Below are 23,529 nucleotides of genomic sequence, written 5' to 3' on the forward strand. Positions count from 1 at the left end.
AGTATTTTGAACCTGGTCCGATAAGGCTCATATCACTGATTCACACTGATATCACTAGATTTAGCTGTGGTCAGCTGCATCTAGAGAAGGTAGAATATCTGTGAAGAGGCTCCATATTTTTTCCAAATGCTGCCTTTTTTCCTCTCACATAATTTAATATCTTTTCAGGCTTTCAGTAAGACACCGGCATACATTTTTTTTATTGCTGTACTTCTAAATAGGAGATATTGTTTTTTTGTTTTTTTTATAGAAGGTCACTTTAGGGCATATTGGCTCCCCCAGAATCTACTGTATATTTTTGGGTAATGTTCAATTTGAGTTCCAACAGCCCTTGAGATTATTTAAATGTTATATTTACAACATTCATCTATAACTGGGCGACTCTAAAGCATGTGTACAAGGTCACCATTAGCCACTTGACATTACAGGCATCTGGGGAGGAATTTGCTGTCAATTTTATGTAACCTGTAGGGGATATTTTATGTCTTATGCAATGTGTTAAATTTAATTTGCCTATGCTGTGTGGAGATTAACACAGTAGTAACTTTCCGTTACTTTCCATTATTGCTTCCATGTATGGTACCTGCAGGTAGTCCTTGGAGCGTACCGCTGGCTCTCCTATAAAGAGGCTCTGACAGCAGCGACTCAACTGGGCAACGGTTTAGCATCTTTGGGTCAGCGGCCGAAAACCAACATCGCCATCTTTTGTGAGACCCGAGCGGAGTGGCTGATAGCTGCCCAGGCCTGCTTTGCGTACAACTTCCCAGGTAAGTTCACTCTGAATGCTGAGATTTCAGTAAGCCATAAGGTCTGTATTTCTAAATCAAAAAATAGCAATGTTATCAGATGTTTTAGAGATAACTGTTTACCTTTATTGTAAATTAGCCTCATATTTAAGAATTGAAAGGAATAAAGAAAACTTACCTGGAAGATGTCATGTATGTGACTCCAGGCTTCAAGATTGAAAAATCTACTCACTGAAAGTTAAAAGGGAGAAATGTAAAGATTTATTCTACAGTCATATTCAAAATACCTTTTGAAAACAGCAACTTTAAACAAGTATTAAACATGCTTCTCATTAAGTCCTCATTTCTGTTTTTAAAAATAAACTTTTATTGGGCTTAAAAACACCCATTTATGTGTAATAAATCTATATAATATGTTTCACTTAGTGATAAAGTTCCTAATAATATTCTATTTTATTGAATTGCTCTTGTTTCTACAACAACTTTTTTCTAACACAATGATGAAATAGTTTATTCTCTAATGATCATAATGTGTCTTGTTCTTCTTTTTCCCCATAATGTTTAGACAGTCACATTTATTTATTTTTGTTTGGTTTTAGTTTTAAATGTTAAACAAGAAGAAAACTCTTTTCTGTGCATTTAAAAATGTAAAGACAACAAAACAAACTATGTCTAAAAAAGTAAAAAGGTGAATTTACTGTTTCTATTTTTTTCCCTTCCCTCTATTCTCATCAATTTAATGTGGTTCTTGTTTGTTCTTGAATTGGCTTTGGTTTTAATGAATTAAAATTAATCCAAACAAAACAATGAGCACCTGCCAATAGAGTTTAATTTTTACTCACATTGAGAATCCTTTTAACTAACAGCATTACAGCTACTTTTGTATTTCTCTTGTGTTGCTCTGTTAGACATTTTTTCACTTAGCAGCTTTCCAAAGACGCTGTACTTTCCAGTGTACAGCGTCTCAACTCTGTTGCATTTGTGTGGTTGTACATCTGCACATGTTATTGTTTCCACTGCAAAGAATATAACATCAGTGGCCCAGCTGAAACAGTAGGAGGTTAGTCTGTCCTTTCTGCTTCACTGTTACATAAATATCCTACTTTTCCTCCTTTGCGCACTCTCTCTCTCATATATTTCTTCCTCTAAGTAATTTTTTAAACACAGAGTCTCCAGAGTGTACAATGCTTCACAAAAGCACTCATACTCCTTGAACTTATCTGTTCACCCCGCAACCAAAAACCTAATTGTAATTTTGTGGATATTTTTTGTAATAGAGCAGGACAAAGTAGTTCATAATTGGGCAGCAGAAAAAAAAATAGTACATGGTTCTCAAAGACTTGCATCCTTTGTAAATATTTAGTAGAACTAACCTTTAGCATAAAAACAGATGAATAGGTATGTCCTGACCAGCTGATGGTGGTAAGTTAGCCCAATGGTACCGATTGTATAGCAGCCTGGCCCGGAGCAGCTGTGGCTACACTGTATAGATGCAAGATTCTATAAATGTCCAAACACAATAATTTCTTTAGTAACTGGAAATGGTTTGTTTTGTCAGGTTAAGTAGTCACTTAACATTAGGTTCCAGTTTTTTTTCGAAATAAGAAACCTTTTCACTCAGTGAATTTCCCCCTTTAGGGATGCTGGGCAGATTTATTCTTTAATATGTTCTGTATTAAAGAATAATGTGCCTTTTAGTTTATGTGTTCAGTTTAAGTGTGAGCGGCACTTCATTAAATTGTTTTGATTGTCCACAAAGTGACTTTCATTTTGTCCATGCACTGTGGTTTAGGCTCCATTAAACTGTCATGCTTCCTTTAAAATATGGTGTCCGTATGAGCAGAGAAAGCATCTTTGTAAAGGATCCTGCTCTCTTTGCAAACAAACGCAGGGACTGTGGAAAAAGCCAGAGGCAGTCTATAATACATGGCGAGGGGAACAGAGAGGAGTCAAGGGTTGGAAAGAGCAACAGTGGGGAGAAAACAGGACAAGGCAAGTGAGGGGTGATGGCGTCAGAACGGGGGTGAGAGGGCCTACGTGAGCATCTGATGTTGACAGAGGCACCACGGAGTCAGCCAAGGCCCCCAGTGAACTCAAACACTGGATGTGTGTGTGTGTGTGCATTCCACACATGTGTCAAATGGCTGACATACAGCCTGCAACACATGCACAGCTTAAAAAAAAAAAAAAGAAAATCAGTTTTGAATACTTGAGATCTTATTGAGCTATGATTTGCAGTGTGTGCTCCTCTGTTTCTTGCTGTTTGCTTCCTGCATTACAAGATTTTTCTAAGTGGTGTGTGGTTGTGAGCAACTGTGTTAATCTGGGGTCCATTTGAGTGTTTAGATCTCACGGCTGGAGGTGTCACGGCCTTTGTTCAGACACACATGCAAACATACACACAGGCGTAGTAACAGCGCAGGAAGCAGAAGACTCCATGACGTAAAAATGTGAAGTCAGAAAGTTCTGAGTCCCAAACTGCTGTGTGTCAGAGAAGGAACACGGGGTTAGAGAGTGTTACAGTGTGTCAGGCTGACTTCCCCTGTGTCTTCTGTTGATTCCTCCAATCACTTTCACTCCTTTGATTTCAATTTTGTGCTTTTTTCTCCTTCACCCCAGTTAGGGAAGAAGGAGAGCTATTCTATTCTTTATGTTCTTTATATTTCTGTCTTGTTCTAATATTATTGACAGACTTTACAAGCTGCTGCTGTCTCCTGTCTCTCACAGAGCCTGGGTTCCTCTCACCAACACTGTCATCCTTTGCAAGTTCTCTATAAATGATTTATAGCACCTTTTGAATTATGTTTTGTATTTGTTTATGTACCAAAACCATTAGTTTTCAGTAAAAAACCATAACAGGATTTTATATCCACTCATCTCAGATGGTCAATATATCCTTCCAAATCAGAAAAAAATTACTTCATGAAAGAAAAATATACTGTATGTTTAGGTGGATCCTAACAAGACTCCAAAAATGAATTGAATTGTTTGGTAAGGCAGAGGAGGCAGATATTTCAAAACAAGTTGACGCGCTCCAATCAAAAAAGTTTGGTACTTAAGCTGACTCAAACGATGATTTGATAAAGCTTTAGTAAAAAACTAAGCATACTTACATAAATAAGTTTTTCTATTCTTTCCCTTTCCCTTCTACAGATTGATTGGGTTTTCTTCTCATTTGTACAGCATAAATGTCACATAATATGGGTAAAAAATATTATTAATAAATATTATTTTTCGACTTCTCTTTATTTACATTACAAAAATAGGGGTATGCAGATTTTTGAGTTCCACTGTTAGGCGACTGCAGTCATGCAGGCACAGATTCCATTAGTCTGTCTTATGTGTGCTCTTAGTTAAGACACCAGCCCCCCTCACACACATACTAACACTGTTTTTTATCCTCAACAGATTGCTTATCAGTCAGTGGGAGCTTGTGGTCCTTCAGCTCAGTTGCTTGTGGATGGCAAGAGGTCAAATCCAATCCTCTGAGTTGTGTTGTTTCAGGGCACGTACATTGTGCATCGTCACACATCTTCCTGTCAAGGGTTTTATTTCCGTATTGGTCCACATGCACTTTCTGAAAGTCATGAAGATACATAAACTTCCTTCCCATGTTTAGCTGATATAGGTGTGCTTACTGTTTTTGTGGTCAGTTTAACTTTTTAGATGGTCATTTATGTTTCAGTGGTTACACTGTACTCCACCCTGGGAGGTCCAGCCATCGCTCATGGGCTGAATGAGGCTCAAGTCACCCACATTATAACCAGCAGAGAGCTCCTGGAAACCAGACTGAAGGTTAGCGCTTCAAGAGATGAGAACATTTTTATTAGATCTCATAACACAGAGGAATAAAGCTTCCATGACAGTGACGATGACTGATGTAGGGCTTCAGTTCGGGCTTAGCTGCAGAGACACCTTGTGACTCTGCATACACCATGCAGGACTACAGCATGGTGTATGTACTGCTGTTCCGATTTCGCTGTGTAACTCTGCAATGCAGGTTTGATATTTTCAAAAATTATAAATAGTGGCAATTATTCCATATCTGGATATGTTTCTAATCACAGATCCTTTTATCTTTGTCTAAATATTTGCTTCACTGCTTTGTGCAGAAATTGCTGTATTGAAGTAATGTTGGTGGTGATATGGAGCGTATCTCTGTGTCTTTATAGTTATGTTGTAGCATTTCTTTGTTCTTGCTTTGTATGTGTGTGTCAGGCGATCTTAGCTGAAGTTCCAAGGCTGCAACACATTATCGTAGTGGACAACACACCGACCACATGGCCCGGCTTTCCACGTGGCATCAGCATCTACAACATGGCCACTGTTCAGAAGCTGGGAGCCAGACCAGATAAAGGTACATTGTGTAATCGTGTACAGTGTTTATAAAAAGTACTCACCCTTATGGATGTTTTTCCCTTTTTATTGTTTCAACAAATCAATCACGATCAACAAAATGTATCATTTTTGACAAAAAAGACTTTAATGTCAAAGCAAAAATGGATTTCTGCACACTTTTCTGTGAATCTGCATGAATCGACTGAATTTTCCTACTGGCAGACAATAAAGGTAATTTCTATTCTATTCTATTATGATTCATTCTAAGGAACAACATGAAGCTGCTTCAAACTGTTAAACTTCATCCACCAAACTAGTAAAACGAGGGCCATTTGTCTTATGAAGATCTTGTTACTAAAAAGATGTCTTAACAAGTTTCCAGTGCGTGTTAAACAGTATGAAAACGTTTTCTCTTGTTTTCTCTACAAATATATAATGTTACCCATCTATAAACCTCTGTATATTCTACGTAATCCCTCTAATCTACTTTGCTTGGGTAACATTTTCAAAATATCTTGACAATTTACAGACGCGGTTGCTCATGTAACAAACGAAACATCATGGGGTTTCTTATGGGCATTGGGGTGCAAGTGAATTGGTAGAAGTCATGTAAGGTCATGTGAATGAGGAAGTCCTGACATCTGTGTCAGATTAAGTTTGATACCATATGTCCTGTACTAGCGGATGGATGTGAGACTCATTGCCTCCCCACCCTTCCCCTCACCCTGCTTGGCTTTTATTGAATCCCTTTGAATCAGCTGACCCACAACATGACCAGCTGCTACTGTCATGGACAGATAAAGGGAGAAAGAGGTAGGACTAGGAAGGGAGTTGAGGACACTGGGATCTGGGGGAGAGTCATGTTTACACTCAGCGCTGTTAACTTCACATGACATCAGATGTTGATGATGGGAGTAAGAAGAAAGATGGTTGTTGCCTTTTGATACTTCTTTTATGTTCATCCTCTGTTTGATTTTTTGACAACTTAGTTTCTTTCTTTGATTTACATTAAACTTTGCAGATAAGGAGACATGGAAAAAAAATGTTTCATGATATTACTTTAATAACATGAAAAAATTCAAGATCTATGTATATATTAATAATTACAATTGTAATATGTTATTTCCTAAATGTTTTTTGATGTTTTTGAATTGCATACATACATTTTTTCACTTAGAAAGTTTCCATTTATATAATATTTTAGTGCGCTAAAGCTGCAGCATGGAATAGATCGAGTTTTTTTTGTTCTTTTAAGATCTGTATATTTCTGCATGCACTTTTTGTAATAAGGTCTCCAGACAAGAAAACAGAAACAACTGGCTTTTACTCACAATTTAGTGAATGAGTATACTAATAATAATACATAATTTAACACCAAATGATTAGATCAGAAAAGAGAAATACTGTACTTCATACAGTAGCTGTGGACAGACTGTTGAGTGAAACTAATGTGACAAAGAAAATCATCACAGAGTAAAAAAAGGAGGAAAAGAAGGATAAGTGAGATGGCACTAAGTCTGCTCAGTCAGACAGCAGGATGATCAGTAAAATCTTTGAACACAATCTCTTGCATCCTTAAATGGAACAGGAGACTGCTGCTCACAAGGAGGAAGCCATTAATCAACTCCACTCAGAATCACTGGCAAGTTCTCTGGACTTGATTTTATCTCAAATGAGCAAGAAAGTACAAATACAGTTTGTTCCACAGTTAGACAAGCTCTGATTTGTGTGGAGAAAGACGGCTGTTTTTCTTGCTAAATGTGGCTATCTACCAGGTTTTAGTTGCTGGTTTGAATTAAAAATAATGATGTATATAATGTTTCACACATAATCACTGTTTCACAACACAAATCTGTCATGTTCTTGTGTCTTCACTGTCACTTCAGCAACATTTGAGCGTAAGCAGCCTCTGTCTTCAGACATTGCAGTCATCATGTACACCAGTGGTTCCACAGGCATTCCAAAGGGCGTCATGATCTCCCATAGCAACATCATCGCCAGCATTACAGGGATGGCAGAGAGGATACCCAACCTGAGGTACTAATACTATCATGATCTATTATCGCATATAATATAATTTATCAGATCAGGAATCAGGAATGCCCATTTACTGATTATCAATTCTGCAATATATCTAAATAATTCTGTTAAGTTGCTGCAATAGAAATTATTGGTAATTATTGAAAGTAAAATTTTCAATAATAAAACAAGTTCTTTTTCAAAACATCAAGATCGGCAATTGAACCGGCGATCTACTAACCACGTGGCAAACTCCACCATTGTCATATTGCAATTGCTTATTTCAAAGAGGTATGCTGGAGAAAAAAAACTGTTCAGCAACCAGAACTGTGTTACAGCTCTATTGTTTACAATAAAAGATAAACCAAGTCTTTTCTCCTGGGACAGATAGGAGTCCAGAGGAAATGTGCTCAGGAGGAAGTCTAGCATGAATGGAGGAACAATCTGGGTGAAAGGGAGTCAGACTGAAGTGGATGAAGATTAGAGAGTTTACATTCTCAATATCATAGACATTTTTGTTTGAAAATAAAATAAAAGTGCAGTGACAACTTCCTCCTGATTCAAATCATGTACAGCGCTTTGCAAAGGTGAACATACCCCGTGAACGTTTCCTCATTTTGTCACAACCACAAACATCAATGTACTTTATTAAAATTGTATGTGAAGAACAAACAGAAAGTACTGCATAGCTGTGAAGTAGATAGGAAATACATTGGTTCAACATTTTTGACAAATAAAAATCTGAGAGGGCACATAGTAAAAAAGTTAATTCACCAAATAAACAGCCAACAGGACAACAATTAGTAGTCAAGCATTAAAGAAAGGACAGCAGGAAGAAACATGGCGATGAAAAAAGTTATTAGAAACTCTTGCTTAAAGTTTGCAAGAAGTCAAAAAATTACTTTTTTTTGCTGTGCATGCGAAACACTGCGTGTGGTAATAAAATAACCCTGCACCTCACCTTGAAAATCGAAACAACCTGCTGAGTAACCTGCGCAGCAGCAGTTTCATGTTTCACCGCCGTGCCTTATAACTGCTTAAAAATAATTTAAAAAATACAACTGTGGATAAAACAGGTAAGGTCATGCCACCGTTTTGGGAGTACGGTATTTCAAATATTTAACACATACAAACTAATAAATAATTATCCATATCAACAGTATTAATAACATATTGACATATATGAAACGCTTATATCGTGATACGTTTTTCAGTCATATCGGTCAACCCTAGTTCATAGAAGAAAAAAGCTTTAAACAGATTCACTCTGCTAGATTTACCATTTCATTAGTAAGGTACAGCAGTATGCAAGAATTCACAATTAACTTTAAATATGTTTACTTTAAATGACTTAAAAGGTTTATGAAGTCAGTTTCTTTAATTAACATCACTTTCTAAAGGAGAACACTGTCTCTGTGTTTACAGTGAAGAGGACACCTACATCGGGTACCTCCCTCTTGCTCATGTGCTTGAGCTGTGTGCAGAGCTTGTCTGCATTTCTTATGGCTGCCGAATTGGCTATTCCTCACCTCAAACACTTGCTGACCAGGTAACACCGTCTATCACTAATGATGAAGTAACCTGCATCAGTCAATGATGGGAAATGTTCTTTTTTTAGCATTAAGCAAAATGCAGTTTGGGTAATTTGAGGTTGATATTACACTAGTTATTTCTTTGCTTTGTTTGATACTACTGTCATAAAATTAGATGTAGTCTGAACTTTTAAGACAACCTTCTGTGCAAAGCTAGATGTAACAGATTATAACGACCGTCTAATTATAATTAAAGCTATGAAAATCAACATTCTAGCTCATCAAAAGGGTCCTCATTAGAGTTTCTCCCGTGATGTGCTACATAAATGGATTGTGCATAATAGCTTAGATATGTGGATAAACCAAATGCAAATCATTTTATTTATTATTAATAGGCTTTAATTAGATAGACTTTAATGAGATGTGTTACTCTTCAAGCACTGCAGTGGTTTGCTGTTTGTTTCCATGACAGCACTCAACCTTTGCTTTAATAAAAAGCTGAAAGACTCACCTAAATATTCACAATAAATATTTGTTTTTATTCCTCTTGAGAGTTAAATGTTTTGCAGTTTGGTTTTTTTACCTTTAAGAAACAGTCAAATTTTAATTGAACTTGATTTCAGAGACATAGATGTTGACTTTTTTTAAATGGAGGAATATAATGTTGTTTTATTGAGCAACATTTTAGACAAAAAAAATTTGAAACACCCAAAATTGTTAGCGGTAGGTCTGGCCTTTTAAAGATCAGCAATCTGCCAGAAAATTGCAATCGGTGCACCCCCGATAAAATCTTCTATATAGCAATTTTTTTAGCATATTTATTCATGTAAATTAATGCATTTTGAAAATAAGAATACATAATAAGAAACATCTCTCTGATAAAAAAACAAAACACTGCTATTCAAAGAAAGTATCCATGGAGCTAAATGCTCACCTTGTTTTAGCTCAGACTCAGTAAATCTACTGTGATCAGTTCCTGTTGTAACATTTCTGGATTTGTTTTTTCCTCACAGTCAACCAAGATCAAGAAAGGAAGCAGGGGAGACACCAGTGTCCTAATGCCCACTCTGATGGCAGCTGTCCCGGTATGTCATGAGTTTGGCTCCATACATGGGCAGCCCTATGTTTTGCTGGAGCCCCCCTTCATTTACTCCTCCTGAAGTTATTGATTAAGTTTGGCTTCATGGACAAGAAGATCCAATTTCTCTCAGACTTTGTTCATTAACCCACAGAGGAATATTAGTGTCCAAAGCCCTGCAGGCCTGAATCTGCTGGGTCTATCTAAACATGACATAAATACTCTGAATGCTAATATAGTCAGTGATGCTCTGCTTTGGTACATTTTACTATTCAATTAATCAAATTTGATGCACTTCTTTCAGTATTTGAAGAATTGCACTAATTATGCTAGTAAACTGTTTTCACTGGCTTCAACAAATGCCATAAACTCCCATGTGCGGAGAGACTTGCAGTGATTAACAAAGCGGTTTTAAGATACCAGTTTTTGGTAAGATTTTTAAGATTCTTTTGGTGAAAAAAAAAGTTGATCATTGAACTGAACAAAATGTACGGAGACAGAAAGGAAAACAAGGAGAAGGAGCAGTGTTATGAAAACCTATATTTGACTGAGAGTGAAGAAGCAAATGAAATCAAAATTGATTTGGATATATTGTTTATTCCCTTCATTATTTATCCAGTTAACTAGTTTATATTAAGACTGAAACCAACTAAATCTCAAATAAATAAATGAGAAACACAAAATAAAATATATGTGTTGTGCTTGTCATGAAATATTTTTCACTTCAACACACAGGGTTTAACTCAGTCATTAGCTATCTTTTGAGGAGCTTAATGTCATGTTGGGAAATTATTTAAAACATCTACATGTATTGAAGCAGGAAACATAATAAACATGCAGCACAGTAGGACTGAAGACCTGGGTTGGGAACTTCAGTGCTTCAGTATATAGAGCATTCAGCACATACCCTAGATACAGCATGCAGGATGCTGGGGCAGCCAGCAGGGCAACACAGGCAACCTGAATCACAAATACACAAAACATATACACTCTAAAAACCTTAAAAAACAATATTATTTCAATTATGTAACATAAAAACGTTGTTAAAGGCTTGATGGAGAAACACTGTGGTGATGACGTCCTGAAGGCAAAGTGTCAGAAAGAGCAGGAGCTTCTTAAAGAGAAAGAAGCCAATTTCAAGGTGTCAGATTTCTTTTAAGTCGTATTTGATATTTCACTTACGGTAACATAGTTACCCAATTGTGCTATAAAATGGCACTATGTGCCTATGAAATACATAATACCCTCACATTTTTGTAGATTATAGATTTGAACTGCATGTTAAATGTTAAAGCTGCACTTTTCACTTTAACATTTTTACTTCTTTATTTGTTAGACTGTGGATACTTGTTTATGTTTCCTATGTCTCTCAATGAGCATGACTAGTTTGGTTAAGTCTTATAAAAGGTAATATACTAGTTAAGTTAGTCCTTTTGTTCTATAGACAGAAAGTTTATGTTATGATAAAGATCTACTGGGAACGCAATGTGGATTAAAAGCAAAACCTTCCAATGTTTTATATATAAAAGAATAAACGAGTGGAGCTGCTGTTAAATAACGCACATTTTTACTGATGGATGAAATACCAAACTGCATGAGGACTGGATAAAAATTGACCCTCATGTTGTTTGCTTGAATATCTCATCTTATCTTATCTTATTTAAAGCTGACCATATCAGGTCTTAGTGCTGAATCCATTTTGCTGTTGTACTGCACCACCCTCTCTCTCATGTCACGAGGACACATCCCACCAGCCCGCATATCCCAGCGGTGGTGGTGTAAAGGCCACAGGGTTCCAGTCTATGGAAGCGTTCACATCTGTAAACAGAACGTGAGAAAGCCCCATGTGGTTTTCCCCACGGCACGCACACACATCCAAACTGTTTGCTGTGATACGACAACTAGCCGCTTCATGGATCCTGCATCTACTTCCTCTCTCAACTCCTCAGCTGTACACACACATGTAAACAGCCACCAGGACCAGCTGCTTTTAATGCTTTTTATTGGTATCCTTTCCCCCAATTACTCTGTGAACTGCTTTTAGGGACACTCTACTGTTCCTTTACCATTTCATTAAAGGGTACTTTTTTGGACTTATCAAGCTATCTTCAGCTCCCTAAGTTATCCCGTTGGCTAAAAAACAAGTAGTAATTGTTTAAATAAACAGCTTTGTTTGTGTTTTTACCATCTTGAGATCATTACTGGTGTTTTTGGCACATTTTGTAAGTCACTGACCTTTGGGCTGGTAAAAAAAAAAGCATTCAAATAAATCAGTCTCAGCCATTGCTGCAAAATAATTTAGTATTTTTGAATGAAAGCAATGCTCTTTTAAACAATATAGAGTTATATTTAGAAAAATGCATCTTATATTTGTTAAACTAGTCCACTTGTGTCTCCATTTTCATGTCTACCATTAAGGGTTTACGAGGCTCAGTGGTTTTAAAGCAAAGCTTTAAATTATACAACTGGATGAATTTAGAGATGAAACAGTTAGAATCTTGTTTCCAAGTTCAGATCTTCTGTTTTAGTAATTCTTTTATCTGCCAATGTCTATATTATCTAAAGTACAGCATTACAATTTTAAACACATTATGCTTTGTCCTTTTAGATTCATCACTGAGCCATGTAATGTTGTTAATAGATTAAAGTAATCAAATAATTCAGAAAGCTTTAAGATTTTTTTTTGTTGCTAATTTTATTGTTTTTCTTCCTTCTTTAGTCTATCCACTGCTGTTGTAACTGGCTTTTAAGATCACAGATCAACACTGAGTGGGAGATGACTTATAAGACGTTCAGTGCATTAGAAACAACTTCTGTAATTTATTAAGAAACAGAAAATGTCAATAACCGTGATCCTGACAGGCATTAGCAGGAAGTGCACTGGGTTATTATTTAATTATTTACACATTTTTACATGTTGGAGAAGTGATGACAAACTATAGTATGAACTTTATCTATGTTATTTTCTAGTTGTACTCAAACATAATGACTCTTTTGAACAGTACTGCAAGTAGGATTTGCTAGCTGAGATGGTGTCCTGCAATTCTTACAGGAGTGCAGTGTTTATGTTATGAAAACTTGCTTATTTCAATTTGTTCTTTAAGTTTGTGCTGAAAGAGATGCTGTCTTAGACACATGTGCCTAGCAGATTGGGGGACCTTTCTGGCCATTGAAGCATGTGAGCTTGGTGTGTATAGACCCACGTCATGTGTACAGTAGATGTTCAAAGACCATACAGGGAACTGTCTAAGGAGGGCTGAAAGTTGTTGACGAAAGACATCGCAAGCATGGATTCACATGCAATCGTTCCTCATATTCAAAGTCCTGTTTATCTCCAAAAAAGCAGCAGAATTTCTCATTCCCTCTTGGAATGGAGAAAAGTGCACAAAGTGATCATCAAGTTTATGACTTAGGTTGAGATTAGTCGACACTTCAGTTCTCATGATTTTAATTTAACAATTCTCTCTTGAAACTTTGCTTTTTCTCTGTTTCTCGTGGTCATGTACTATTTCTAATCCACTGAGGGACCCAATTATTTTGCAAAAAAGCCCAGAGACAGAATAAGTATCTTAAAGCATTGTATATGGAGGAAATAAAAAGAAAGCACTCCTTGGCTTTCTTGTTTAAACAGAAATACTGCTGGTATGATGACACAAACTGTCTACACCTTAATTTTCTTCATTTTAGCTTGTAGCAGTGTAGCATAATTTATATCATGACCATATTTGAAGTATTACAATAAAGTCCTGCATAATCAAGGTAAGGAGGGAACAAAATGTTCTGTTGGCTGCTATTTGTGCATAAACAGGATGAAAACCTAGACTCAATATAAAACTGGACTTTTGGGTCTTGTTGCAATTTCTCCTTGTGCTGCTTTATGTTGTCTCTTTTATTTCTTTCCCCTCTTTGCTGTCTCGTAAATACAGGAGATTATGGATCGCATCTACAAGAATGTGATGACTAAGGTGGAGGAGATGAACAGTTTCCAGCGGACTCTCTTCATTTTAGCATATAACTACAAACTGGAACAGCTTTCAAAAGGATACAGCACACCACTGTGTGACAGGTGAGTAGCAGAGCTGTTGATTTCTAGTCCCGCTGAGTTGTTTGGAAGTGTAAGTTTAACACTAGCAGAAATCAATGAGCTCTTTACTTTCTGTTTTCAACAGGCTTGTGTTCAGGAAGGTTCGTTCTCTGCTTGGGGGTCGAACACGAGTCTTGTTATCAGGCGGAGCTCCACTTTCTGCTGCCACACAGCGCTTCATGAATGTGTGTTTATGTTGCCCAGTGGGTCAGGGATATGGCCTGACAGAGACCTGTGGAGCAGGGACGATATGCGAACGTAAGCTGAAATGACTTTCGGTGTCCAGACTGTTTATTCACACATTTACCTTATATTACTTTAGATCTGTTAAGCATTTGTTATGAAATAGAACAACAGAGAGGGCATATGAGGGTTTGTTCTTCCCTGATCTCAGAAGATATCCTCTACCCTCAAGCTAAATTATTCTCTTGGAGTTATGTAACAAAGCACAAATGTATAAAAACATTACATTTCTCTTCATAGGGCAAATTTCCGCACGGTGCTTTGTAATTAGCTTCATCAGTCCTCATCTTACTGTCAGTGAGTTCATGGTTTATTCTAGTAGATGACTGACAAAGGTTATATTCTCATATTACATACATTTTTCCTATATTGACCTTTGGAAAATGGGTTCTTATTCATTTAGACCAACTACAACTGATCACTCAGGGTGATTGGTGGGTTGATGTCTATAACCAGAGGCCAGTGAGGGGATCTTGAACAGGTGGGATAAGGACTTGCAACAATTTACTCACAAAGTTACACCAAATGATCAACAGTTCTGCAACATATTCTCCATTGGACTTTAACTACATCACTCTAGCAGAAGAAAATGCTGATTTAAAACATTTTCTTGCTGTTCATTACAGTTTCTCCTGTGCAGTTAGCGGTGCAACATTTTGCAGCTGTATTTTCTTCCTGTCACTATTTCATAAAAGCTAGATTCTTTTCAACAAATTCTCTAAACTGACAAGAGAAAACAAAAAACTGGCCTAGTATGATCTGGAGCTGCAGCGAAAGGGTTGATGTTTTCTCTCTTAGTTTTTTAGTTCTAAAATGTTCATCCTGTTTGGTATACGTGAAGGCATACACCCCCCTCAAAAATCCAGACATATCTCATAGGTTTGTATAAAGACAAAACAATCTCTCTTTAATTTCCATAACCAGTTATCCATCAGATCTGTACTCAAAGATGCAGCAGTGTTTTGGTTTTCAGCACATAAATTTCATCAGGCTTTCCCAGGAAGACTAAACCAACAAAGCAGCCCACTGCCACTCAAATTCACTGTGGTCATCTGAGTCCGGAAAGCACTACACTGTAACAGCTCCTGTGGGAGGAGGTTTCCATGGCAAGTGAGGTCGTGTTGCCATGGCAATAAATGCAGGACCTTGATGCTTGTGTGCTTTCTGATTATGTTTGTTTGCCTGTTGTCTATTCCAGACTGGGATTACAGCACTGGTAGAGTGGGAGGGCCGCTGGTTTGCTGTGAGATCAAGCTCAGAGACTGGGTGGAAGGTAAGTGGGACTGACAGACTGTCCTTATGATTCTTTATTGTGCATCCTGTCTTTTACGCAGATTGTATTATACTATCAGTCTCTCCAGCACTCCCTTCCAAATTTACAAGGCTGTTAGTCTTGTAGGAAAGCTCCCTGCAGTCTCTCCATAACCTTGTAAGGAAGCCACACCACATTTCTCTTCCCACTTTCGTCATTTCACGTCAGGGTTCATAACTTATTTTTATGGTGCTCTGCTAAATCTCGATGTGCATCCACTGGAGTTTACTGCTCTCTTCACTCACCAAACAAAATGAAAATTTAAAGCTGACATGATCTTCATCACTGTCATAGGAAATGTTCTGCAGCAAACAGTTCTGATGTCAAATCTGCTGACCTTTCACCTTGTCCTTAGGCGGTTACCGAAGTACTGACAAGCCTCATCCCAGGGGAGAGATTCTTGTTGGTGGACCTAATATCACCATGGGATATTACAACTGCGAGGCAAAAAAACAGGAGGACTTTTTTGTCGATGAAAACGGCCAGCGGTGGTTCTACACTGGGGACATTGGAGAGATTCATGAAGACGGATGTCTCGAGATTATCGGTGAGAAGTCATGCCTGACAGCTGGGGAGTGCGGCGAAGACGAGGAATTGATTAGACACTCCTTATAAAAGAAATGAACACATACTTCATCACTTTTAGTTAGAGGAGTGGTGGTAAAGCTTTTAACCAATCAGATTTTATTATTCTGCCAATGAATGAACAAATTATTTGTTAATTTGACACAACCCTCTCAGCTTCTTTGTGCACATGTTACAAGCTGCTCCCTGTGCTGCGTTCCAGATCGTAAGAAGGACCTGGTGAAGCTGCAGGCAGGAGAGTATGTCTCCCTGGGAAAGGTGGAGGCCGCGCTGAAAAACTGCCCTCTGGTTGACAACATTTGTGTTTATGCCAACAGGTTTGTGTTGATGAAACATTATAGTGCTAATAAAATTATTATTGTAATAAAATAATGAATTGATCAAAATATCACAGGTCATATATTACATGCCAGTTTTGATAAATTAGGTAATATATATTGAAAGTACATCTGTATTTTTTGGTGATCGTCATTGCAGGCAGTTTAGAGTCAGTCAGATTGGGTTTGACACAGGCTACCCATTAGAGTTAGGAGTGGACTTTAACTAGGCCGTTAAATGTTGTGATCCTTCGCCTTCATAATGCTATCTGTTGTCTAACAGTGACGAGGCCATCAGTGAACAACTGAATTTATACTAAAATAAAATCAAACATAGATGGACTTTTGATTTTGCCCTGGCATATCAGAGTAACCATAAAATGCGTTGAAGTTTGTAGTTTTGGGGTGACAAAATATAAAAAATCTAGAGGGTCTGAATAGTTTTGCAAAGCACAACAGAAACATCATGATTAGCTTTTCTTATTCTGTGCATATTTCTGTTGCTTCAGTGTTTATTCAGCTCTCTAACACAGTGTTTCCTTCAGATTTTGAAGTTTCAACAATCTGTTCACACTCACTTCAGGCATGTGTGGCTGCCAGCTCCTTATAAGGACACATATTCCACTGGAATAATGCACATGCATGCATATCTTTGTGGCTCCATCACCTTATTCGGCCCACTATACTGTTGCTGAGGGCCTTTTTCATTTGTTGTGTTTTTTTCCATCTCCCTTCAACACTGTTTCATGTGACACTTCTGCTTTGCAGTGATGAAACATACGTGATTGGCTTTGTGGTGCCCAATCAGAAGCAGCTGCTGGCTCTGGCTGGCCAGTACGGTATCCGGGGGTCATGGGAGGAGCTGTGCAACAGTAAGGCCATGGAGGAGCTGGTTCTTAAGGTCATCACTGAGGCTGCGCTGACAGGTGAGAGCAACCTGAAGACTACCTCCGATAAGGGCTGGACCTAACCGGGTTGCTAGCTAACATGATCTTCCTTTCAACATAGCCCAACTGGAGCGATTTGAGATTCCTCGCAAGATTCGTCTGAGCCCAGAGCCCTGGACGCCTGAGACGGGGTTGGTGACCGATGCGTTCAAGCTCAAGCGCAAGGAGTTGAAGACGCATTACAAAGACGATATTGAGAGAATGTATGGTGGAAAATGATAACTGGAAGCAGCAGATCACCAGTTGACTAAGCAGCTCTCTCCGCTACTTCTCACTCCTTCACCTGCAGCCACAGAATCATAATGTTTCTGAGCTCTCAATTACCTAATTGAACCATAGAAATAGCTTTATGATTGTGTTATGAGTCACGGGACAAGTGCTGATGAGGAAACCTGCAGATTCTGATTTTGGCAACTGATTTTTTTTAATTCCAAAAAAAAAACGTTTTTCAGTTAAATTTTTCTTCTTGCATATGAGAGGTATGAAACAGAGCAGGTGTTGAACTCTGATCTAAAAATATTCATGTCTGCTGCTTCATAAAATTGGTTTATTTTAATTATATTCTTTGTTTTAACTTAATAATTAAGCTTCCTCCAGTGTTGACTTTGTTTATCCTGCAGGTCAGGAGGCAGTTAACGTTTTTGTTCATTTTCCTTTTGTCTCCACGTTGTTTGGGTTTCTTGTCTTGGTTTATTTTGTCTCCCACCCACAGTCCGACTGTGGCTCCGCCTGATCGTGGGACAACAGAACTTTCTGACACAGAAAGCACAAGGTCATTTTAGGGCAAATGTGAGTAGGTTGGTAAAAAATCAGAAACGTTCTTCTTGTATAATGGTTGTATCTGACCTGAGCCTTTATTAGAAAACTTTCATAATTTAAAGAAACACAATACACATTTGTTTAATCTCCTGAGTTTTCTTACAGCGATAGAAAACAACTTTCGGGAATGTAAAGAAAATGCTTGCATAACAGACTAAATTAATGTTTAGTTGTCGCTGTATTTGAAAAATTGATCGCAACAGCAAAAAGTATTATTTCTGCCCAAGTAAGGCAGCTGATTTCAAACAGGATTATGAAAGAGTCAAGCTTTCCCAGTATGCGTGGAGAAGTGCTTGGAGTGTAAACACACTAGTAAAAGTAGAGCTTTTGACTTCCATGGTTTATTATGTTTCAAGCATTCCAACAGAATTTTGTCTTGTGTGGGTGAGAGACATTTGGATTCAGTGTCACCTAAAGTCACTCCTTACACCAGACTAAGACAAAAGTGAGATATTATAAATATAATAAACCAGAAGGCAGATTGTTTTTCTGGACTTGAAGAAAGCAGGAGCAATGCGCTCCTCATTACGACGGAGCAAGAAACTGTTTCGAAACAGCACAAGGCTTCTGTGATGCGATTGTGTTGTTTCTGTGCTTCCATGACAACATATCAGGGTCCTTTGTGAAGGAGTCTGGTGCAGGAGCGGTAGCTTATCCATGACGGTCAACTGTGAATTTGAGCATGAATGGCTATACCAATATCACCATATCTACATCAGGCTGACAGCACTCCAACTAGGTTATCATAACACTCTTTAGCGTCCCACCGCTGCTCTGACTGAAGCGAAAAGTATATCAACAAGCATTTTTAATGACTCCTCCTGCATTAAACACTGCAAAATTCCTAAATCTTACCAAGTATGTTTAGTCTGGTTTGTAGTGCAAACATCTGAGTACACTTGAAATAAGACAAAACTTGCTAACAAGTACATTTTCAAATTGTTTTTAATAAATACGGTCGTCAATATTGATTTTTTTATTTCAAGTGTACTAAAGTATTTGCACTAGAAACTAAACCAAAAATATTTGGTTAAATTTTGTGTTTTTGAAGTAAAATTCCCAGCTATGGAGAACCAAAACAAAAATTAGGCATGAAGGGTAGCTGCTATAAGGGACTAAGAGAAGTTGTGAGTTTTTCAACCTGTAGCACACAGGTGTCAAACTCCAGTCCTGGAGGGCCACTGCCCTGCAACTTTTAGATGTGACTTTGCTGCACCACACCTGAACAGAATAATTAGGTTATTAGCTGGAGCCTTCATTCCAGCATTTTGTACCTGTGGCACATCTAAAAACTGCAGGACAGTGGCCCCTGAGGACTAGAGTTTGACACCATTTGTGCTACAGTGCAGCACAAATGGAAAATGTAGACTGTGAGCAGCAGATAATAGGGTTCATAATACAGGTTTAAAATAGCCACGGTATTACTTATAAAAACCACTTCAAGGTTCATAGCCTTGCTGTGATCATGAGAAATGTGTACAGAAAACCAGGCAATTCTGCAACTGGAGATGTGATATCCATGTCAACAGTACTGTGGTAGTCAAGAAAGCAGCAGTGTAAACCCTGAGTAGGAAGAGCACACACCGTGTGTCATGCTTGCCTTCAGACTGAAGCTGTTTTCCAAATTTGTCAACATAGAGAGGATCGCACAGACCCAACTTCAGTGTTCCTCACAGATTGTCACATGTTGCCTTTTGGTGATTCTAAAACATGCCTTTGTTGTTTTGAGCTGATTCTTGAATCATACTTGATCACACGTAGAGATTTGTGGATACTTAGGTAGAGAAAGCAAATGGCTGCTATAGCACCTCCACTCCCTCTTTGTATGAGGCCTGCCTCATCACATGAGCACATCATATTATTTATTTGCCTTTTTGCCTTTGGAAAAATGAAATCAAGTGAATTAAATAAAGTTTGTGTTGAATCTAAATATGATTGAATGTCATTTTTGTGAATGATTGTATTAAATCAATTTTAAAAATGTTTTCTATGGAGCTCAACAGATGTGAAAGCGTAACTAATACAAGATTTTTGGACTACTGCACCTCATCACATTTGGAGAAAACACAAATATGTCATTCTAATTGTCAAACACAGTGAGCTGAAATATATTTTTACAAAAAAATGTTTGATACACAATTCTATGATAGAAATATAAGCAAGGGATCTGGTCATAAAGAATTTTTGCTAAGAACTGGTCTACAAGTTAATAAATCATAGGTTAGTCATTCACAAACTGAAATTATACTGTATATATGTGTTACTCTAATGATTGTCAGATATTTGTAAACCATGTTTTTGTTCAGTAAGCATGGAAAAAATATAGAAGAAATCTTTAAAAATCTCAGATCTCAAACCTAAGCAGACATAATCATTGTTGAAATACAGTTGAAGACATTTTGCGTGCACTGGACATTATTTTCTTGATAAACTTACATTAGAAACAGTTCAACTGATAAAAGTGTTCGTAGAATAAGACCCAACTGGTTCTCGAAAGTGTTAAAGAGCATTTGGTAATGGTAATTGCTTCATTAGCAATCACCTTCTGCGGTAGGTTTCTGCTGAGTTACATTTCAATTGAAATTTTACTTTTGTCAGTGATTTACTTTTACTTAAGCAAGATGTCAAATCTCCTGGTTTTTTAGGTTCTGTCATTGAGTTGCATGATTACTTTTTTGGAAACTGGGAGGTTCAGTGTCCAGATAAGTCAAGCTGGAGACACATTTAAAGACTGTAAACACAGCAAAATGAGTTCCTAGAAAGTAATGATTACTAGATCACTTTTCACTTTTTTAGTTGCAAAAATATTTTTACACATTTTTCTGGCTTAAAATTATGCATTACTGAGAGTTAGTCTATCAAAATAAACTATGTTGAACTTTTTCCTTGTAACAGAATGTGACAAGCTTCAGGGGTGTGAACACTTTTTAGGATCGGCTTCAAAGCACTTCCATTACTCTGTAAAAATATTTTTCCATTACAGCCCCTGTGGACTACTTTCTTCTGGACTCTGGAGATTTCTTCAGTAAGAATCTGATGCTTGTATGAGCTCAGTTTTATAAGAATCCCCAAGTGATGTGAATACTCTTAAAGTTGTGCTTTGATTTTTTTTTTTTTTTTTTTTTTAAACCCCTATGATTCCTTAGTGGGTCTGCTCAGGGTTCATCTTACAATCGGACCAGGCCATGTGATTCCTGATGACGCTAAAAGGACTTTGCATAAATAACTTCATGTGGGTCAGAGTTCTGTCCAAACCTCAGCGGGGACAGCAGAGTCTCACATCAGATACGGATCCGCAGCTCGGTGAGTTCATTTGTTGTTTTTCTTGTAACTTTTTTCAGTTTTTTTTCTCTACAGTTTGGATAAACTTTTTAAAACTTTTATAAATAGCTGAAAATCGATCTGGAGAAAAGAAAAAAGTGGAAACACTTCAAGTTAAATTAAATAGAATAAACATCCATATTTAATCAGGCTTAATTAACTGAATTTACATATGAAAAGATGCAACGATCATTTTAATTAAATTTTTTTTATTTGGATTTGATCAAACATGCATTTCAATTTGAGTTGCACAATCAATTCAAACAAAACAATTATATAAAGTCTGCCTGTATATATTTGCATACAATGCATACAAAACAGCCAATTGGAAGTTAATGTCCGTGCGTAAAACGCGCGTAAATGATGGTAATGGTGTCAAAAAAAATTTATAGATTAATAAACACTATTTATTTACTTTTGTCCATTCTGTGCATCTTCTTCTGTCTTTTATAGGCTTTCACCGCGAACTACTCAAAGAAATGGATCGCCTGGAAAACTCTACAGCAGCGTCAGAGCGCCTCTTCTCGTACGCCGTGAGTGCGGTGGAGTCCCAGGCCGCCAGAGAAGGCGACGGGAACGCATACCTCTACATACTGATAGTCATGTCTTTCTATGGAGTGTTCCTCTGCGGTATCATGCTGGGCTACTTTCGCTCCAAGAGGAAGGAGAAGAGGAGGATCAACATCTTCACGCGCCTGGTGCACGAGGAGGAGCAGAGGGAGTGGGGGGCTCTGCCCAAGAAGCCTAGCGTCCCCTTCCCGGCCACCGTCTCGGGGCTGCGGGCCATGCAGGTTTCCCTGCCGTTCTGCGGTAACCACGGCAACCACTCCGGAGCCCTCCGCCACGAGGGCTTTCTGCCGTCTCCGCTGGCTTGCGCGCTATGCGAGGAGCAGAGCAGCGTCAGCTCCCTGTGCTCCTCCGCAGATACGCGCCTGACCATAGAGGAGGAGGAGGCCGACAGCGGCGCGGCGGAGGAGCCGGAGGCGAACCTGAAGGCAGCACAAGCGGAGCACAGCGGAGACGATTCAGGCTGAACTTTAGATCCGAAAACTCAGATTCAACTGCAGGACAAAAGATGGAGAAAAGACGACATGAGGGAAAATCAAAATGGCCTCAAATGCGTTATTATTGGGACCCTAAAGAGGACAGTGGGCAGCTGTGAAGTCCTAATTTTGTTAGTGAAACTCAAATCATCATCCGTGCCATATGGGAGAGAAACGACGAGGGTCTAGATCACAGATCCACATTTTCTTTTTCTTTTTTTTCTTCTATTTTTGCATGTAAAACGTCAATTGCTGCTTTCAGCCTTATGACAAGTTCAGCACAACGCCACACCTTAACACACACAGGTCATATCAGCTGCAATTTTCCAACTCAGTCAAAAAGCAGAATAACATGCAATGGACAATATACCAGTTTTTTGTTAGATATTAAAGGCAGTTCTTTTTGACTAGTTAATATTTTAGTGTGTGAATGATGGGCTGTTTTTGCGGTGCCTCCCTCCTTGCTGTTAAAACCCCTCACCCCTCCCTGCTGCTGCCACCTCACTGGTTTGGGCTGATGACTCATCCTGCAGGAGGCTTGGATGGAAGACTGGTTTTGTGTTTTGTTCTTGAGCAGAACTTGACCTGTTCCGGCCGACACAGGTCTCAAGTACTGAAACATACCTGGAACCCACTTGAAAGTTCTGTCCGAAATGAAATGAGTCTGTTGTAGCTTCATGGTGGACAAATATCTGTTCACAAACAAGCACTAGATTAGGTTTACTTGATTAACGCAACGCACTGTAGGATATATAAATGTTTGTGTTTGTCACTTCTACAGTTTTAATTTAAAATGGAGACATTTGGAGTGTTCATGGAAACAATAAATGTGTTTGAAATGGAAGCAGTTTCTCTTTGTTCCTTTATTTGAATTTAACTTTGTTGCTTCACCAGTAGAGGGCAGTGTGGATAGGCATTTTGTAGTTGCTTAGAAATAGGCAAATGAATGGGAGACAAAATTAGAAATCTGCTTAATCATTAAAATAACCCAGGAATGTTCTGTTACTTAGTGGACTGACTCTATTCACAAATCAGATCGTCTCAAGTACTTCATCTTGTACTTGCCTTTTAGTTTATAAAAATAAACGAACCTTAGGAGATCTTGAACAGCATTTAGAAACTCATCAGTCTCTATTAGAACATGT

General features: G+C 38.1%; 2 protein-coding genes across 3 annotated transcripts in view; both read left to right on the forward strand.

Annotated features, from left to right (window-relative positions):
• acsl3a (acyl-CoA synthetase long chain family member 3a) overlaps window positions 1–19,950 on the forward strand; it is a 29,803-nt gene extending 9,853 nt beyond the window's left edge. The window contains exons 3-15 of one of the 2 annotated variants that reach the window (XM_032546013.1): window positions 590–767; window positions 4,432–4,541; window positions 4,965–5,103; window positions 6,971–7,121; window positions 8,529–8,652; window positions 9,649–9,720; window positions 13,640–13,779; window positions 13,883–14,055; window positions 15,239–15,313; window positions 15,708–15,899; window positions 16,140–16,254; window positions 17,023–17,180; window positions 17,263–19,950. In XM_032546013.1, coding sequence (XP_032401904.1) covers window positions 590–767; window positions 4,432–4,541; window positions 4,965–5,103; window positions 6,971–7,121; window positions 8,529–8,652; window positions 9,649–9,720; window positions 13,640–13,779; window positions 13,883–14,055; window positions 15,239–15,313; window positions 15,708–15,899; window positions 16,140–16,254; window positions 17,023–17,180; window positions 17,263–17,420 — 1,785 coding nt within the window. In that variant the 3' untranslated portion in view covers window positions 17,421–19,950. The remainder of the gene's footprint in view (window positions 1–589; window positions 768–4,431; window positions 4,542–4,964; window positions 5,104–6,970; window positions 7,122–8,528; window positions 8,653–9,648; window positions 9,721–13,639; window positions 13,780–13,882; window positions 14,056–15,238; window positions 15,314–15,707; window positions 15,900–16,139; window positions 16,255–17,022; window positions 17,181–17,262) is intronic. The other variant, XM_032546014.1, reaches the window with a different exon arrangement.
• Window positions 19,951–21,202: 1,252 nt separating this feature from the next.
• On the forward strand, window positions 21,203–23,228 carry kcne4 (potassium voltage-gated channel, Isk-related family, member 4). Its single transcript, XM_032590231.1, has 2 exons — window positions 21,203–21,323; window positions 21,795–23,228. The coding sequence occupies exons 1-2, from the start codon at window positions 21,218–21,220 to the stop codon at window positions 22,373–22,375; spliced, it is 687 nt and encodes a 228-aa protein (XP_032446122.1). The 5' UTR covers window positions 21,203–21,217; the 3' UTR covers window positions 22,376–23,228.
• Window positions 23,229–23,529: the final 301 nt, after the last annotated feature.

Source organism: Xiphophorus hellerii, chromosome 18 (assembly GCF_003331165.1).
Source record: "Xiphophorus hellerii strain 12219 chromosome 18, Xiphophorus_hellerii-4.1, whole genome shotgun sequence".
Classification (NCBI taxonomy): domain Eukaryota; kingdom Metazoa; phylum Chordata; class Actinopteri; order Cyprinodontiformes; family Poeciliidae; genus Xiphophorus; species Xiphophorus hellerii.